Consider the following 19,083-nt stretch of genomic DNA (forward strand, 5'->3'; position numbering starts at 1 on the left):
GGGTGTTGGGTGTAGGTACGGATAAATAAGTGAACAGAACAAGAATTACCTTTCCCTGCAAATTTCTTCTAATAACAACTTATTTAAGGACCAGAAGAGTCTTTAGATTGCATTTCTGAAAAACCGGCACCTTTCTTCCTTCAAAATAAAAATAATCCCTGAATTGAAGAACAGCTACTTCTCAAAATGCTTACTCAAACCTGGACTGTGAAATCCTTGGTGTTGGTTTACTGAACAGAAAGCTTTTATGAGAGAAACCTGAATTGATGCATTGTTTTATGTCCTATAGGATGTAAATAAGGGCACTGACAACTTCTCTTGAAATATAAGCAGCATGCCTCTAAAAAGCAGTAAGAATTATCTGAAACTTACTGGCTCTTGATGAGGAAAACATAGTACAGTAACTAATGAATTGAAGACACAAGTCATATTTCAGGCAAGAAACCACCCACTTCTCTTACTTTTTAATGTCCTTGCAAACCAGCCATTCCACATCGGGAAGTGGGGTCCCCTCTGCCAAGCATCTCACTGTCTGCCCACCTGCAGAGCCATGGTGATCATCCACGAGGGCTGAGATGAGAGCTGGAACTGGGAAGGAGTCAGAAGATTGTTAAAATATTTGTCAGTGCCTACAAAAAAAAGGTGCTTCAAATTTCAGAGCAGGACAGGCGTTGTTTGGCCAACACCTTAGCAAGAGCTACAGAACAGACTCAAACAGAGGTGCTTATCTCCTGAGCACAGACTGGATTCTAGGCTGGAGCAACGAGAAGGAAGTGCTGCAGTTGTGCCACGTCTTCATGTCATGTTAAATGAGCTATCGTCCTACTGTCAGCTGGAATAACTTAACTGGGTGGATAAAGTTTCTTTCTGGCTCAAGGCCAGCGCAGAAGTGAAAGCCAGGATCAGGCTAGAAAAGCTCCAGAGACTAACACGCACACACTCCTCTGCTTGCCCTGGTTGTGCCTTTCATGTATCTGTACTCCAGGCAATGCAGTGTGTAAGTGGATCAAGTCTTTGCTGCATGCCATGAGTTCTGGTGGGCAAGGCTTTGGGGCTGCTTACCTTGTATTTGCAATGAGAAGGTGTATCTTTTAATCTCATCTTCATTTTCAGCAACCAAAGTATAGTATCCACTGTCTTCCTCCTTGGCCCGTATCAATTTTAAAATACTCTGAAACCTGCAGAAATGCAAGTTTTTGTTTGTATTTTTAAAGCAGGCATAAAAAATCATTTTGGTGCAACATGTAATCTGGATATGTTGCAATTATAACATAGTGACATTTAGCATTTCTAGCATGCCTTTAAGTCATTACTCAAGTGGTAAATAACTATCAACATACTACTGAGAAAAAAAGTAGTCTTAGTTACTTTCTGCAAGGAACTGAAAAAGCCCTGATTTTACTGGAAAGAGTTGGAAATTGTTGGTGTGGAGAAATGTTAGAGGGAGTGAAGAGTTTTCTTGCTCAAGAACCTTGAAGAAGTTGATGTTATGAAGATAGTAAGAAGTAGTAAATTAGAACAGAAAACAAATCAACTATTTGCCACTGAGGAAGAAGCGGCAAACTGAGGTATAAAGAGTGAGCAGTGCCCAGGTTTCTGGGGGAGGAACTCAAGTCAGCACAGCAAAGTAAGGGTCAGAAGGTTTTTTACCTCGTTTCCTGGATTCTTCCTGAAGTAGTAACAATCTCTGTAAGATTTTCTATCAGAGTCACATTATCCTTCAACCAGTACATTTTTGGTGCTGGATAAGCCTGCACATCAACAACAAAGTTTTTGACTTCGTGCAGGTTGACAGATTCCAGAGCCCCAAACTGAGGCTCCAGGTGAACAAAGCCTTTGTCTGTAAATGAAAAAGCAATGTGTAAACAACACTATGCAACATTTTTCGAGAATGTTGTTTTCCAATGTGTTAATAATTTTGGGCACTAAAATCAGACTATACCATGAACTGTGATGACTACTTTCTTATTTTCCTTAACTTCCTTGGTTGCATGGCGAGCAGTACATTCATAATCCCCTGTGTCTTTCACTGATGCCTCAGGAATGGTCAAGGTGTAAACCAGCTTCTGCGATGGGACTTTGATGTCATCAAGTTTTATCAGACCTTTTTCTTTCTGTGGTTTGGAGAAGGAAAAAAAACCTTGATTAAGCAACTGAGCCGAAAGCACATCACTGAGGATCTTTGATACCCTGAAGTGAGAGCAAACATCTAAATCCTGTATGGCAGAAGACTTGTTTATTCAACTAAGGATGCCTTTTTCAGCTACAACTGTGCCTATAAAAGTACACCTTTTTGGGGGCAGGCACAGAAGGCTGAGGTTGAAAGCTCTTATTTTGTTCACGAGAAACAAATACCTTTGAAAATTTGGATAAACAACTTTACAGAGCAATTCATTCCTTATGCACTACCTTTTCCTCAGATGTAAAAGCCACTTGAGTCCCCTTTGTTCAATGTTCATGAAGTAGGAAGAATTTTTATACCCTTCACCAGACAAAACGTAACCAGTTAATAGATGCTATGCTCTGCCTCCTCTCAAAACAAGAATAATTTATTGACAAGAGGAAAACTTCTGAGAGTAAAGGGGTGGTGAAAATGGCAGACCATGTTATGAGGGGCTGGCACAAAAATATGCTGGGGCTAGCTTTGAAAGGTAGCATATAGAAGAGACTGTACTGATAGGTAAGATGGAAAACGAAACAAAACTCGTTCAAATAATTTTTCCTCTTGGGCTCTAAACTTACTTAAACAAAATGGAGTATTTGGAGTAACAACTAGGTACACTTCAATTATATTATTCCTTCAGCAACCAGACATTTTACGTGGGATATTGTGAAACTGCCTGAGACTGACCCTAGCCAAGTTTCACTGAATAAATGTTTTCACTTCAAAAGTATGTTAAACCAGTCCTAACAGTAACCAGTGTTATTTAATCAGTAAAAAAAAAATTGAAACGTCAGAGTTCTTTACAAGTTTTAATATTTTCTTACTAGATATTTCTCATTAGTAAATTCAGGGACTGTAAGAATTATATCAGTTTACATCTGCATAATGAAGAAGACTTGATTATAGACTTGCTTCTTCATTGTTGTTCATTATTCCCAAGAACCAGGATTTAACAGAGCTGTTTTAGAGCTGTTTTATCTTCAGCAGCAGAGCTCTAGTCAGATTCCCAACAAACCTAAATCTTTCTACTTTCGCAACATTTCTTTTTTTGCAGCAGCACAAGACGTGAGATAGAACATTCCTTCCTGAGCCATATCTCACCTTCTTCCCATGCTTTGCTTAGTTACTTACAGCAAATTTACCTTTTGTGACTGACTTTCTTTTATGGTAATCTAAAATTAAAAGGGCTTACTTGGTTTTCTCTCCTCAGCTGTCCTCATTCAGATAAGAGAATAATATTTTACAGCCCTACTTGCTTGCCTAATAAGTAACTACAAACATTGAGGAAAAAAAAGAAAAAAGGGAGATATTTACCACTTTGCCAGGATAATTCCACTGTAAATTAACCACCTCATTGTCAAAGACCACACAAGTTACTACAATGGTCTCGCCCGTTTTGTAGACAGTTTTAAGAGCTTCAATTTCAACAGGCAGCTGTGAAGTAGCTAAGAGAAGAGAGAGATCTCATTTAGTTTTTAAAACATTACAATTTTCACATTGTGCAGTTTCAGAGTAAGATTTACATTTCACTTCCTCTACTGAGGCATCACCTTGAAAATTCATCAAAAGTACTGCTGGTCTATACTAATATAAACAATTTGTATTTAAAGCATGAACTGCATAGGCATTGAGTTCAATCCCACAAAGAAATGTTCCACAAATAAAATTTTAATTACAGGTTCTTATCTCAAATCCTTCTATAAAAAGGCATTGGGTATAAAAGCTATTTCCCATTTTGATAATCAGTGACTGTGTTTGAGAATTCCTTGATGGCCAGGAAAAATGTTTTCAAGATAATTTATTCATTATGTTTTCAGACTACCCAGCTTGACAGTTCAAAGCCACTGGGAAGCACTAGCCTTTTAATTTGTGTTTCAGCAAATAAGATGAAAATAGATGGACTACAAAACATTTTTCTTGCAATAATTTTGGAGAGAGGATAAGGTTAGGGACACATTATTCTCAACAAAATTGTAAGTAAACTTGCAACTAAGTAACTGGCAGTACTGCCAGAGGAGCAAGGAGCTCATCATTGGAGAAATATCTGATACAACCCCATGATGCTGTTGGTCTGACAGTGAGAAGAAAGAGCACAATCTTTTTTTTTTTCTTTTTTTTTTTTTTTTAATGAACAGAAATAAATACCTTTTATAATGTAGATGAGAAACTCATCAGACTTGAACTCCACGCCTTTAACCATTGTTTTGCATATGTATGAGCCTGCAGGAAAATTCCCTATGAAACCTTGTTTGGTGTCATATAAAGCATGCACAGACTTGTCTAAACTGTTAACTAAAGTCACTTGAGCATCTGGGTCACTTGTCCGACAAGGGATAACTGCAGGATCACCTTCTTCTACTAGGATGAACTGGTCTTCTGGTATAGAAGGAACAAAAGGCATGTCTGGGTCTGTAAAAAACAAGAGGTAATGTTACACTGTCTTGTTTGTAGCAAGTCCATGTACAAGAATTTCATCTCAATAACCACTTATAGGTCATAAGTGAAACTCACACAGTTCATTATCCCAATGTTTCAGATATTGCAAGTAAGGTTTGCTAATTTCATTAGTATCAGTTTAGTTTCAGTGGTATCTCATTTTAGCTATTTAATGTGACATGTAATGAAACATTTCTCCTGAGCACAAAACAGGAAAGGGCTTAGGTTCCTCTGAGACAATTTGGGATGCAAAATAAAAAAGACAAACGATCTTCCCCCCAAAATGTTAAGTATTATTAACCACAGCTCACATGATTTAAAGTTAAATGTTTTTCCCCTTTTTTGTTACTAGCTGTCTCCTAACCAACATATAAGTAGGAAGGAAAATAAAAATAAAATAAAACATCCAAACACTTTCCAAGTTAAAAAAAAAAAAAAAGTAGAAGTCAGTTTTATGTTGTTTATGTTGAACACCGCTAAAGCCACATTTCATCAAAAATAGTTCAAGGTACTTATCTTCATGTATTTCTAACATGTCCAACATTACAGTTATGAGACATAGTTAATTGTGGTCACTGCATGTGGTTTTCAAAATATAGTATTCAACTAGGAAAAAAAGCAAACAAGGACCTAGTAGTTTTACTTCTTTTAAAGTCAACAAAATGCATTCCAACTTTCCTACCCAGCCAATCCAAAGTCTGAGTTTAAAACATAATTGCATAACATTATGCATAAAAAGCAATAACCCTCAAATCGTCTCCATTTGGCCATTCAGAATAAACAAATAATCCCTGCTAGCCTGAAGCTTCTGTGCAAAGCTTTATAATAAAATTTAATAAATAGCGATCCAAATCCCTCCAACAATAGACTTTCTGCTGCACTGGCAGGCTCTTTGTAGCAATATTCCAAACACAGCGCTCTGTCCCAAAAATGCTGCCAACTCCATGTATTCATTTTCCCACTGTAATTTAAAGCAGAAACAAGATTCACCTAGTTTGGTTTTCTATGTGCTGTTAGTGAAAATAGGATATTGTGTGAAGTCCCAATGTAATCCTCCCTGGCTAAAGTGGGTTGCTGCCACCCATTGCCCTCCTAATTCATTGCAGGAAAAACAATTGCAAAGACAAAGTTTATAGTGGAAACAGAGACATTCTCTATAATTTGGAGGAAAGGATATGTTTCTGCATTTATGACATCTTGATGGTTAGCAAGTGGAAAAAATTACAGGGTGTCTCTGCCCTGCAAATCTGGTAGGCTGATGTCTAGAGACTTTCGAAAACCAAACCAAAAAATCCTCTTGAAGAAATCTTCCATCTCTTGCTTTTATATTCCTCCACTGAGTGAGTTGCAAGACTGCTTAACATAAACAACATCTTCTGGTAATTTGGTTAGAGCTGTTTGGATATTGAGATGTATGTGCCAAAGCTGGCAGCCTCTGCTGAAACATCTTGCTTCAAGAACAAATGCAAACACTTTACATTCGTTGTGGGAAATGGAGAGAAAGTCTTGGAAGAATCACTGTCCTTGAATCACACAATGTCAACAGCAAAAACTTAATGCCGCTGCAAAATAGCCTTAAAAACAAGTCCTGTTATTGCTTCCTGGCTTTTTGCCCTTCCAGAATCTTCTTTGCCATTGCAGACATCATCTCCTTCAGAATATGCTGCAGTTTTTGAGGGATGATTTGCAATCTCTTCTCTCTTTTGTTCCTTGTTCAAAACATTTTCTGCAAATCCAGTGGCTTGATCTCTTCTGGCCCTGCAGTTGTGACCCTCACCCCCTGAAGCCCAGCCAATGCTGAGGAAACATCCAGACAGGGCTTTACAAAAGCAGTCAGTCGTGGCTCAGCCTTTGGTGCCTATCTCAGCTATGACAATAAAGATTTTCATCCCATAGAGATTGGGGAAAGCCTTTAAGTAGATTTCCAGTCAGAACAAGGGGGTGGGAGAGCAAAGCTGTAAATAGGTACTTCCAAAAAGAAGGGATGCCATTTTTTCTGAGTCCAACTGTTTTCCACCACTTAAGAGAAATGTGACACAGGGCCTGGGAAGGCTGTGTTTGCCTTGAAAAATTACAGGGCACTGCACAGTAGAACCATGTGTTTAATCTTGTGTCAGACTGGCCAGCAGGAACACTTTTTTCCCCTCCTTCTAACAGCCACCCCCAAGACATCTCCATTGCTTTACACTTCCCAGGTCCTGTCCACACAGGAGCTTTTTCCAGTTCTCAATTCAAGCCTAATTCAGGTTAAGAACAAGATATTGCCTTCCTTATCTGGCAGCAGTTTTAGTATCATACATGGCACTGGTTTGGTCAGTACACATCCCAGAAATGCCCCCTGAAAAGACTGGCATTCCTGTTGATCCCCACCTGGGAACCAGGCAAACCTGAAGACTGAACATTCTCCCACAGATGAGCTGACCTGGCCACCAAGGTCTGCTCTCCAGCCCCTGGTGGTCAGAAGACCTCAGCTCTAAAGCTCTGAGTTCATCACTCTTCTTGAGAGCTAAAACTCTTAGCAAAAGGTGAAAACCAATAGGAAGAAGGGAGACCATATCCATAGATTTACAGTTGTTGGTCTTGATTTACACCGGAGGAAATGGCCCTGAGGTTATTTCTACTCCTCAGAGAGTAAATTGCCACCAGCAACACACCTCTTCTGAACACCCAAGGTTCACCTCTCCCACCCAAAGCCCCAGGTACAGCTGTGGCATCCCCCACTTACCAGGCACATAGATGTAGATGTCCTGCCCTTCCACTTCCCCATCCTCCACCTGTGTGTGGTTATAATAGCAAACATACAATCCTGTATGAGCGGCCGAGGCGTTTCCTACTTCGAGCACTGTCACGAAGAGGCCACTGTTGTTTTCTTCATGTCTAATGTCTATCCTGTGGTTTCCCTCGGTCACTGGGTACTGCCAGCTCACTTCACTGTCTCCAGAGCATTTGAGTGTGAAATTGGAATACAGCTGTACCGCCATTTCATTCCTATCGGGAACAATAGTTGGCAGAGGAAGCTGGCAAAATGTTAGGAATGGTCCTGCAAAAAGACACAAATAAATAACATGTGAATACACAAAACAGCCTCAGCACAGGGATGTGAGAGGAAACAGAGAGGATCCAGAGCAGCTTTCTTTTCTGACTAATTCAGATCTGCTGATGTCCCAGGAAATTTGCCGTTGTTAAAAGCCAAAGCTTTGCCCCAGGAATAGCAAATGGCTTTCCTTTGAAATGTTAAGTGTTTGCTTGCTGACTTCTGTTTGTCAAATCAAGAGGTGAAAGACAGACAGAGGTGAAGTTAGAGATAGCTCCCAATCCACACACATCTTTCCAGCCCCAAAGGTGTACACAGCTCTACTGCAGAGCAGTGAATGACACACCCTGGCTGCTGGGTCACAAGCATCTCACACCTTCCTACAGCCATGGTCAGGAAACCAGCAGCCCTGTCAGCCTTCGAGTAAGCTTACTGCTGAAATTTGGAAACCACTTCCCAAGACTAAAACTTGCATTTCACATCTGACTTCAATTTTCTGCCAAGGGCCAGAGCAGGAGCTTGTACATCACGTCTACCTCTAGCCAAAATGTACAGCAGGCTTGTAGCCAACTAAAACTGCAATTCACTGAACTAGATGTTGTAAATGGCACTGGTTTTCAGATGCAATCTCCAGTTACAGACTCATATTTGCAAGTCTAGGGAGTTTGCAGGTGGGTTGATGCACGTCCAGATCTCAGAAGGAAAATTAAAGGATCCAAACCCTACAAAATTAGGAACTCACCAAGGAAATATGTTTGTGGTTTCAGTCTACCAAATGACCTGTACAATAAACAAGCACCTAGGCCCACTGAGTGAAATTGGCATTCTCTGCAATAAACTGGCTCCAGGAATCCAGACTGTCTTTGAAATCATTTTCCACTCCTGCCCAGAGCTACCTCGGTCTACAGGCCCTTTCTATATTTGGCACCCTGTGGCAAAGCCTGCCCTGCCCTCCCCTCAGCACTAGTGCAGCAGATGGAGGGAGGCTGGGCCGGCAGCCCCGGTGAGCGCGGTGCGGCGTGGGCGGATGGAGAGCCCACACAGGCAGCCTGGCCGGCACTGCTCTGCCTGGGACAGCTGCAGGTGGGCACATCACTTTCCCTGCACACTCAGACGAGTCGGGTGGGAGCTCACAGCAGCACAGGAGAGCCAAAGTGGCCAGTATGGGTCAGCAAAAGTGCTATCCTCTCAATAGGTCTTGTCATAGCCTCCCGGAGGGAAAAGTAGAAAAACCAGGTCTATGGCCACTGGCAACCATGTGGCATTTGTTATTGTGGGCAGAATGAAAGTAGGTTTAAATACAGATTTATGAAGAATTAGGGGTGGAGAGGCTTAGAGGACTGAGGAACTTTTACCTGTGAGAAAACATCCCAGGATCAGGAACGTCCATGGGGAAGTACCCATAGCTACCAACAACTGAAACAGAAAGGAGAAGGCAAGAGAGAGACCGTTAATGGACTGACAACGGTGTAAGACAGGAGGATCCCTCTTCTACAGTGCCCAAGTGCAGCTTCCCATCACCCCTCATGGTGCGCCAAAGAGGAATGGCCCAAGGACCCCAGTTCACAGCCACAGCCCAAATGAGACCCATGTCACAGGGTGCATGTGGCCACAGGCGGATCACAGGCAGATCAGACACCGTGACACCTTCTCTCCACTGGCAATGCAAGGAGCCAAGTCCTGGTGTTAGGAACAAAGTCCTGGTGCATCCCCCTTCCAACAGCCTGCAGCCAGCTCTGCTCCCACTGTAGCCTCTGGGACTGAGCCCACAGAAACACCCCTGCACACAAGCAGCACCCTCACAAGCATCAATGAAGATCTTCACACTGTAAGTTCTGACCTTTCAGCTGCAAGCAGCTTTTATGGGAGAAAAAGTACATTTCAAAGCTACTCTTATTACAAATAGTACAACCCTGAGTGATATTTTTGTTTTGCCATTGTACATATGTGTATATATAGCTTACAGAATACAATGTAATACAATGGTGCTTATTGAGCAAGAATTCCCTTGATCGAGAGACATGCTATTTAAAACACATGCTGAAATTTCCTAATGAAATAAATCCATGACAGACTGTAGGCTAGCAGAACCACTCGTAATGCATCTATTCTCCCCAACAGTGCAGAGAATCATAGATCACATGCAATTATTTCAGCTTTCAAACATACAATCCTAAAGCATTTGTCTTATAGAGGTAACAATAGCAATCAGCTTCTATGTAATTTTTGTGCCACGTAATGACATTTCTACATAAAACCCTCAAGTAGCATGCCAGGTAATTTCTAAAGGAGAAGGTCCTGCAACCCCTTCTCCCATAGAAACAAGCAGATGCTTTGTTGGTGACTTCTAATAACAACTCTATTTGGCTCAAAGCCAGTATAGATTTAAAAAACACTGCACAGAAGAGCCCCTGATTTGAAACACTGATCAAGGAATAAAATAAAGGATGATGTGCCAAGACAGGGACTACTTTTCAAAGGTTCTGGAGAGTTTCTATTCATCCTCTGGTATTCAGTTCCTGATGCTGAGATATGAAAGCACGTAGGTGTGTCTAGTTATTACAACCGTGGCAGTGCCATATGGGAGCTAAACACTTACAGCATGCCAAGGAGTGTTTCTGATCTAGTCCTGCTTTTCTCCTGCAATGGGTGGAGCAGACAGCACCCGCTTGCAGAGCAAAAGAATTACATACTCAAACATAAAGGTCTCAGAAGCAGGATTAGAAGAATACCTGCCTCAAAAACATGTACAAACACCTTCAGAAATTCAGCTAACAGCGTCCCAGCAGAGACAAGGAATCTTGCCTAATTCTTCAAATAGCAATGGTTGCCATGTGTTTATGTATCTGTCTCCCATCGATAACAGACTCTTGGATATCAAATCGTTCCCTCAGTTTCAAGTTCTTTACTCATTTTTATCACATTTAGACCCTGCATTGTTTTCTAATAAAGTAACCCTCTGCAACTCTTTAAAAATTTACCATGTCTGCTTTATTGATCTGACTCCTAATCTCCCAAGATCCACAAGACGATGTCACCCCATCTCTGCCAAGTTCCCTCCTTTTTCTCACTGAAAATGCAACTCTCTCCTCTGTTGTGTTGTTTTGTCAGACTATTCAGTGCAAGTGATGCACCACAGGAGGAGAAAACACAAAGCTAACTCATCTCTTGCACACCAGAAGCTCTGCTGAAGTGGACTTGGGTTATTGCAGAGCTGTGTGTGCAAGTGAGGACTGAAGCCCAGTGATGTAAATACAGGTGATGGCATTTCTAAAGTGCCACTTTGAACTTGCTGTCTTGGTTGGGCTGACGCTGAAATCAAGGAGTGTCTTAATGTAACATTGCAGTTTAAAAACACAAGGACTTAACTAAATTTGCTTTCTCCATCTGACTCTTCTTTCACAACCCAGAGCTTTGATCTTTCCTCAATGACCCGTTAATCTCATCAAGACCCAGAGCAACACTTCTTCACTGTGAAAGACAGAATAACGTACTAAGGATTCACCATCACTCCTGTTCAAAATCTATTTGTGCTGAATTTAGTTACATCACACATCTGACTCAAGAATGCTAGTTACATCGCCAGTACATCCTCACACATCCATTTCAGACTCAAGGTTTAACACAGGCACTGTTTCTCACGGGTAAGAGAGTTTACTCATTCCCCCAACACCAAGCTGGTATACCTATCCTGGTTTTCTTTACTCACAATCACATACACCTTTGTATGCACCTTTTTAGCTCCTTCACCTTCCTTATGGCAGACCAGTTGTCTTTGTCCCCAACTATCCAAATCTCAACCCTGGATAAATACATCAGATTCAGTTCCTGACGCTGGTCTATCAATCCATAACTTGGTATAGCCTTGCAGAGGTCAGTAGGTTTATGCAAGCTGATACCCAGTATTAACATGACACATAAAATGTGAGTTTTGGCAAACCTTAATTTCTTTCATACTTAGGATATTGCTAGCTAAAACAGAAACATGGGTGAGTATAGTAAACGCTAGGTAATGCCCTAGAAGATTTCCCAGCCTCTTTGCAGGGGTTTGCCCTGGGTTGAACAGCCATAGAATTTACATAGATTTTGAAAGGTTCTGACTGAAATCCTGCTACCTCTCTTGGGCACTTTAGCGGTGAAAAAAAGAAAAACCAGAAAACTAATTCTGAAGAGCTGTTATCATTCAGGAGTCAATTTTCCAAACACTAACTGCCAAGCACTGGCTTTCTATAAAGAAAGGTTTCATTGACTGTGCCACAAAAGACAAGGTAAAATCAATGTTCAGAAACTCAATATATGTTTAGAAAATTATTATATTCCTAGGTGAGTGCTCTAAGTGACCTAAAGAGAAAGAGCCGAGGGGGACCGAGAAGAGCCAGGGGTATATGTTATTTTCCTACCGCTGTGAATCAACCAAAGACCTCTTTCAAGACAGAAAACCAGCCCATCTCCCGGAGCGCTGGAGACTGCTGGGCTGATCTCCTACCAGCCACTGCAGCTCGTACTCGCCGCCACAGGATGGCAATGTTGATCCACATTAATGAGCCGCAGTGCTCGTCCTGCAAAAGGCAGCGCTGGTCTCCAGCACAGCAGCCTAAACTGAGTCTCCCGGATCAACTTAGAATTCACAATTCCTACATTTTTAATTTCTTGTGATTTAAATTAAAAAAAAAAGCAAAACAAATAAAAAAATAAACAAAGCCAACAAAAACCCCCAGAAAACCTCAAACAAACAAACAAAACCAACAAACAAAAAAACAAACCCCAACCAACAACACACCAACCCTGCTCCCATTTTCTCTGTATTTACATAAGTGATAGGACAGTATTTGGATTGTAAATCTTGGCACGTAATGATATGATTATCCTTGTTATGAGAGGGCTGGGTAATTTCAGTTGTGATTTTGTCAGAGTGGCAGTCTGTCCTTCTGGGAAAGTGATCTTTTCCAGGAAGAGCTAAGGCCAGCCCAAGAAAAGACATTTCTTTCTTGTGGTATATGTCACCAGCTGAATGTAAATGTTCGGACAGGACCTCTTGAAACATTTCTTGGTTCTCAGTTCCCAAACTGCAAACTCAACTCTCCACAAGAGCAGCACTGCCCTGCAGCACTAACATGTGGGTCTGATGGTTTTGCTGGGAAAAGGCTCAAAGCTCTTCAATTAAAAAGACTGGCATAAATATTCTTTCAAAATAAGGCATGTTCCATGCTCTTTTACAAATGTTTGAATCCAGTATAGCCTGTACATAGAAAAATGATGTAGTGAGAAAAACCCAAGAACAACTATACATCAAGGACAGCCCAGTGCTGGGCTCCTGATGAGTATTTCAGGCTCTACAGGACACACAGTGAGGCTGCCTCCCAACAAGCCTTCTAGTCCCAATTCTTCAGCCTAACTCTTCAGGACAGAATCCTTCAGTCTAGGAGCTAAAGGTGGTGGAGGAATTGCAAAGCCTGAAATTTCCCACTTTATCCAAGGTGGGTTTTCCAGACTGTCCCAGAAAACAGGGGGGGAAAGGAAAAAAAAATCCAGCTGGCACTTCCAAGTAATACATCTTCCTTAGGTTCTCAGAATCAAATCAAAGAACAGCTCAGATCCCAACTCAAGTGCTGAGAGGCATTGTGTGGAAAAAAATATCCATCTCTCTTGACCACAAAAACTAGGAAGCCTAGCTATTGCAAACTCTTCCCTGGAGTCCCCATGCAAAGCTTTATGGGCTTGAAGGAGATGAGTCAAGCAGGAGAGCAAGGCAAGAGGGAGAGAAAGGATCGCCTGCTTTCTTGCTTATTGTTTTTTTTTTTAAATTATCAGCAATTCTTACCACCATCAGGAAAAATCACCTCTCAGAAATCATTCCTTTAAGTATTCAAAAGAAAAAAAAAGCAAATATCTATTTAAAAAGTTAGAGTTCACGTGCAAAAAGTAGGTACCATTGTAGTCAAGATGAAATAAAGTAGCAAGCAAGGCAAGGATTATATAAAGCTATACATTTCAGCCTCCTTTTTAGACCAACTGGTATAGCTGGAAATAATCTGCGAGGTCTGGGCTATGCAAGATTTTTCTGTCTATATATACTTTACTTCAATCCTAGTCCAATAGTACAGAAGAGAGGTATTTTATTAAAATATTTATTACTTCCTGTTTTCTTGAAACCTAATACCCACATATTACCCTCAGAGCCACATGAAGATTTCCCATACAACAACAAACAAATAGCAAAAATGGCCCCAGTGCCCAATGGCAGCTGGACTGGCACACCACCTGCCCCTCAGTGCCTGGAGAGAAGCACCAGAACAAGAGATCTCTCTTAAAAGCAGCAGGAGAGTGCCTGCAGGCTGAGAGAGATGGTTTGCTTGTGGACTCCTAAATCCCGGTGTTTTGTGAGGTCTCTTTTTTCTGCAAACTTTTTTTCCCCAAGCTTTGAGGTTGGCTAAACCGCTGTTTAGCTGAGGGCCGTTCTAAAATACTCATTGTTAACTAGAAGCTAAACCCGACGTCCCTTGCTGGGAGACCTTCCCCTAGCGTTTCCACACACAGAGTTAAAAGTCGGATCTCCACAGCTCAGATTTTGATGAGACGACGACAGAGGAATCTTTGATGCCCCTCTCCTTGCTTTGATCCTGTGTCTTGTCCCATCTAAGGACATAGAGCTTAGTCAGCCGAGCCGGGACTCCAGCTGGGCTCTGCATCGGCCCTGGGAGATGCCGAGAGCATTACAAGCCATCCCGTTTCTCCCGGTGCGTCCCGTCGGGGGGACAGCGGCCGCCTGCAGCCCTCGGGGTGTGGATGGTGGTGGGGAGTCCCGTTCCCACTCTCCAGCCCCATCAGGCTACAGGCAGGACAGAGCTGCGGCCCGTGGGGAGCCCGGGCAGCAGCCCCCGGGGAGCGGCGCACCGGCGGCTCCCCCCCGGCCCGCCCGACGGCTGCAGCCGCCGCACATCAAAGGCTGCCCGGGACGCCGAGCAGACCTAGCAGAGATGGCAGCTCCCAGCCACTTCGCTGTTTGTCTGGAAACAATAGGAAAGCCTTTGCCAAGCTGGAGAGACGACTTTTTTTTTTTTTTTTCTTAATGCGAGGTAGCCGGGGAAAAGAAAAAACGGGATGGGGGAGACGGAGAGGAGCAGAGCACAGACGTGTTTCCCTACAGAAAACCGCCCGAAGCTTCTTCTCCAGCCCTATCCGTCAGACGAAGCACGAAGCTCCAGGGCACTGTGGGGGACAGAGGAACCCCTGTGGGGGACAGAGGTTGCGCCCCGCCTCGGAGCTGTGGGACCAAGAGGGAGTGATGCGCCCGCAGCCCCGGGAATGGGTTCGTAGGTTCCAATAAGTGCCGAGGCGATGCGCTGCCCTCCCGGAGGTGCAGACTTGGGCCCCGAAGGAGCGCTAGGCAGCTCGAGCACTGGCAAAAGACGCGCCGAAAATACCGTCGAGGGGCGCTGGAAAGGTGCCCCCGGCACTGGTGGGGGCCAGGGCATCGCTCCCGCCTCTGGTCCGCAGCCGCCTCCCCGACGGGGTGCGGACGAGCCCCGGGGGCTGGCGGCTGTGCCCTGGGACTGCTGCTGCCTTGCTAGATCTGTCGCTGCTGGCTCCAGAAAAAGCTGTCCAAGTCCTGTTCTCTGGAACGGTTCCTGAGCTATGGGATCCGCGTCCAAAAATGTTGAGCAATGCCGCGGACAGCCAAAAAGCCATTTCCTACTTGCTCCTAGGACTTTTCCAGGGGACTCCAGCCCGGCAGAGGCTGGCCAGTTTCAACTCCGCGCTTGACAAAATCCAAAAGGTGGCTGCGAAGACTTTGCCATTCCCGGGGTAGGAAGTAGGGGGGTCCAGCAGTCCGGCAGGACATACGGCAGGGCTGGCATTCCCGTTGAGAGAGGGGCTGCAGGCTGGAAAGGCTCCAGGTATTATCCCTGTCTAAATTCAGCATCTTCCCTTACACCGAGACACTTCAAAAAAAAGACGGGGCGCGCAGGGATGGAGATCGAGTCGCCTTTCGGGGGTTGTGTGCGCGCCTCCGCTCGGGATCTCGGGGCATTTTAGGCTACCGGGTCAGGGCGAGCGAGGTGAGAAAGGGAATCTAAAGGAGGGAAGGTGGTGAAAAACAAAGGGTGGGGGAAGGGACGGGAGAGCAGAGGGGTGAAGGAAGCGAGGGATGCGAGAAGAGACGGAGCCGCTTACTTGGTCGGTGCGCGTCCCCGCTTTGCCCCCTGGGGCGGGCACGGCCGCTGCCCGCGGAGCCCCGGTGGGTCGCTCCCGCCCCCGCGGCAGGAATGCGGCGCGGTGGCCCCGCCGTCCCAATGTGTTTGTCATTAGCGCTGCTCGCCGCCGCGCCCCGACGGCCGGCGCAGCGCAGCGCTGCACCCCCACTCCCCTCCGAGGGGTCGGCAGCGCCCGCCGCCTGCGCCCCGCGGAAAGGAGCCCTCCGCTCGGCTCAGAGCATCGGGGAGAAGGGGAAAAAAAATGAAAAAATAAAAAGTAAAAGAAAGAGGAAAAACCAGAACAAAAACCCCAACAAGTAAATAAAGAAAAACTAATAAAATAAACGAGGAAAAAAACCGCGGGAGAAAAGGTGCAAAAAAAGAAAAAGGTGGGGAAAATGCCCCTCACCTCTTACCTTCTCCTTTACAATCCGCAGCCCCAATCCTGCAGATTGTAAAACATCCAAAATATGTCCACGTCTTTTGTGACTTTCCCTGCTCAGCCGCGCTCTTTCCCTCCCGTTCGCCCTCCCTCCCGATCCGACTGTAATGGTCTCACAAACCGCGTCCCGTAATTGATTCAATGTTATAGACCATCCTTCCAAAACTAATCATTTGCTTTAAGTAAATAGCTGTCAGGAAATGAAGCCCCCTCACGCCCCTTCAGAATAAGAGCGTACTGGCTCGCCCGGCGCCCCCAGCCCCGCGGCCGGAGGCGGGCGCGCCGGCGGGAGGCTCTTACGCAGGCAGGGGGGCCAGTCTCTGCCTCCAGATTTCAGCAGCCTCGCAGGGGAGGGGGAGGTTGGCCATATGGCAGGGGCGAGGGGGAGGAAAGGGGGAAGCGGGGAGTTTTGCACTGCAGGGGGAGAAAATAAAAAAAAAAATAAAAAAAAAAAGGAGACCCAAAAAACTTTCATGAAAACTCAGAGTGCTCCCAAATTTCATGAATGAGCCTTCCCTCCTCAGACCCTCTAGGATGGTGGGTCGGGCGCCGGGTTCGATGTCCACGCTTACAGCATGGGTTTATGGATGGGGAGTTTGATTTGGAAACGAATTCGCGGCTTCCTCGTGTCCTTTGTACACCGCTGAGCTCGGGTTTGGGCTAGAAAACTGGATGGACGGTCGTGAGCCAGCCAGGACCAGGAGGCACAGAGAGACAGGGGGAGAGACGAATGACTAACATTTATGAATGAAAGGCACAACGAAAGGTAACCTTCTCCAGGAGTCAGCCCCCCCAAAGCCCGCAGCTCCGACGGGACCGAGAACACTCTTCTCTTCGTCTCTGCCTTCGCTTTGCCCAGCGCAAACAGACCCCAGTAATAACCAAACCAGGGACACGGCAAGGGCCGGAGGTGCCGGCGGAGGCGCGGGCAGCGCACGTCCGAGCCCGTCCCGTTGGAACACGCTCCAGACGGAGCTTTGATCCCCGCCGGGGAACTAGCGCTGGGTATCTCTGCTTTGTTGGCCGTCGCTATCACTGGCGATAAGGGGTGGCCGAGGGAGCTGCCGGGGAGCTGCCCTCGCCACCCTTTTGCTGCAGGCTTCGTGCGGAGCGAGGCGAGCGGGGCCGGCGGGGCGCGGCGATGCGGCGGCCGCGGAGAGGGGGCAGTGCAGCCCCAGGAACGGAGCGGAGCGGCTCCCCGCTCCCTTCTGGGGAGGGCACCGGCCCCACAGCTGCGTGCCGGGGCTTCTCCCGTTTCCTTCCCTCCCCAGTCCAGCACCACCACCACCCGCACCTCTTTCTCCCATTTAGTATTAAACGAAAGTTTGTTCTCGAAGTCAAGAGCCAGGACCCAGTGGTTTTCCTCTTTCCTAAGCGAGGGAGAGTTACGCCTCTGAAACGAAGATGCCCTGACGAGAACAGAGGCAGAAACGAGAACCAACTCTCAAGGATGCGCGCTCAGGCTGAGGTACCCCTGTCTGGGCTCTCAGGGCTCCCGGCCCTTTGCACGCCCTCCACTAGTGCATCCTCGGCTCGGGTGAGTGCACAACCCCGCTATTGCTTCCACATGTTCCTCCAGGAAATCATCGGAGTCAAATCTATGAGCAGCCCCTGGTCGGAATGCTAACAGGATACCGTAATGCTTGTGAATAAACAACAGGCTCCCAGTGAGTCAAAAAAAGCACGGAGGAAAAAAAAATGCCAAACCAAACAAATAAACAACATAGGAGGAAAAAACCCCACACCGCACCCTGGAACTCTCCATCTGAGAGGGCGAGCGCACCCAGCATCCTGAACCCCTTAATTTGTGGAGGGAAATGCTTTATCATGACTTGGATCAGAGCTGCGGGCTCTCGCAAATTTAAGTCCCTCCAAGATGAGCGACAATTGTCTATGCGCCGGGGCGATCCTGCAGGGCTCGGGCCACGATGTACCGGGCGTGAGAGTATCTGTTTTAATGTGCGGGGTGATTCCTGGCGAAATACCATCAGGATGGGATGTAATGCGAGAGTTACTCTTTCGAAAAGAAAGGAGCTAAAAGAAAGGGGAGGACGGGCCTTCTGGTTGCAATTACCTGCCTCATTTGAATAATGCCTTTGTCATGATCATTATCGAGAGCTCGTCAAGGCTTCCACGTGGGATCTCACAAGACCCAGCGAAAAATAAAAATTGCAGACTGAGGGACTGGCAAGGCTGCCTGCTAGGCCAATCTGGCTCTTGGGGCGGGGGCCCGACGGCTCTGTGGAGACTCTGTGAAGTGTTCCGTCGCCCAGGGACCCTTCTGGGGAACGGTGACACTTTCCCCGTCGTAGCTTTGCCTTCCCCACACTAAGGGCCCGGCTGTGCTGTCCCCATGCCCGCCCCCCGAGGAGCGCCGAGCCGGCGGGAGCAGGGCTCTGCTCGCTGGGCCGATCCCTCTCCGCTGTGCCGGCGGTGCCTATGGATTGGTCCCGCGCAGAGGAGGTGGTAGTTAAAATAAACCCTCCAGGACGGCTGCTGAGCTCTGCCTCCCGCCCCGTGTGGTGCAGGAGGGTCCCGTCCAGGGAGGCGAGGGGGACGTGGGGTTAGCGAGAGGACAGGCTGGGGGTGGGGGGATTTTTTACCTCTCCTCTCCCCTGTCCTCTCGCCTTCCCCTCCCCTGAAGGGCTGGAGCATAAAGTATCCCGTTAGCGTGTGTTTATGTGGTAACAGATGGAAGCTGCACGTCTCAAAGAAAGTGCGGCGCCGGGCTAGAGCTGCTCTCGCCTGTTTACACTCCCAAACTGTCCCCCGGGGTGGGCGGGGGTGTGTGTCCCCCTCCCCGGGCCCGCGG

At 46.0% G+C, this 19,083-nt stretch overlaps 1 protein-coding gene across 1 annotated transcript in view; it reads right to left on the reverse strand.

Annotated features, from left to right (window-relative positions):
- The window catches only part of PDGFRA (platelet derived growth factor receptor alpha), a 34,605-nt gene extending 18,168 nt beyond the window's left edge, over positions 1–16,437 (reverse strand). Inside the window, exons 1-9 of the mRNA XM_033059289.2 lie at positions 16,246–16,437; positions 8,990–9,050; positions 7,326–7,640; positions 4,310–4,573; positions 3,479–3,609; positions 1,943–2,114; positions 1,651–1,840; positions 1,063–1,178; positions 462–588 (exon numbers count right to left, since the gene is read on the reverse strand). Of these exons, the coding sequence (XP_032915180.1) occupies positions 462–588; positions 1,063–1,178; positions 1,651–1,840; positions 1,943–2,114; positions 3,479–3,609; positions 4,310–4,573; positions 7,326–7,640; positions 8,990–9,038 (1,364 nt within the window). The 5' untranslated portion in view covers positions 9,039–9,050; positions 16,246–16,437. The remainder of the gene's footprint in view (positions 1–461; positions 589–1,062; positions 1,179–1,650; positions 1,841–1,942; positions 2,115–3,478; positions 3,610–4,309; positions 4,574–7,325; positions 7,641–8,989; positions 9,051–16,245) is intronic.
- Positions 16,438–19,083: the final 2,646 nt, after the last annotated feature.

This window comes from Catharus ustulatus, chromosome 5, assembly GCF_009819885.2.
Source record: "Catharus ustulatus isolate bCatUst1 chromosome 5, bCatUst1.pri.v2, whole genome shotgun sequence".
Lineage (NCBI taxonomy): Eukaryota > Metazoa > Chordata > Aves > Passeriformes > Turdidae > Catharus > Catharus ustulatus.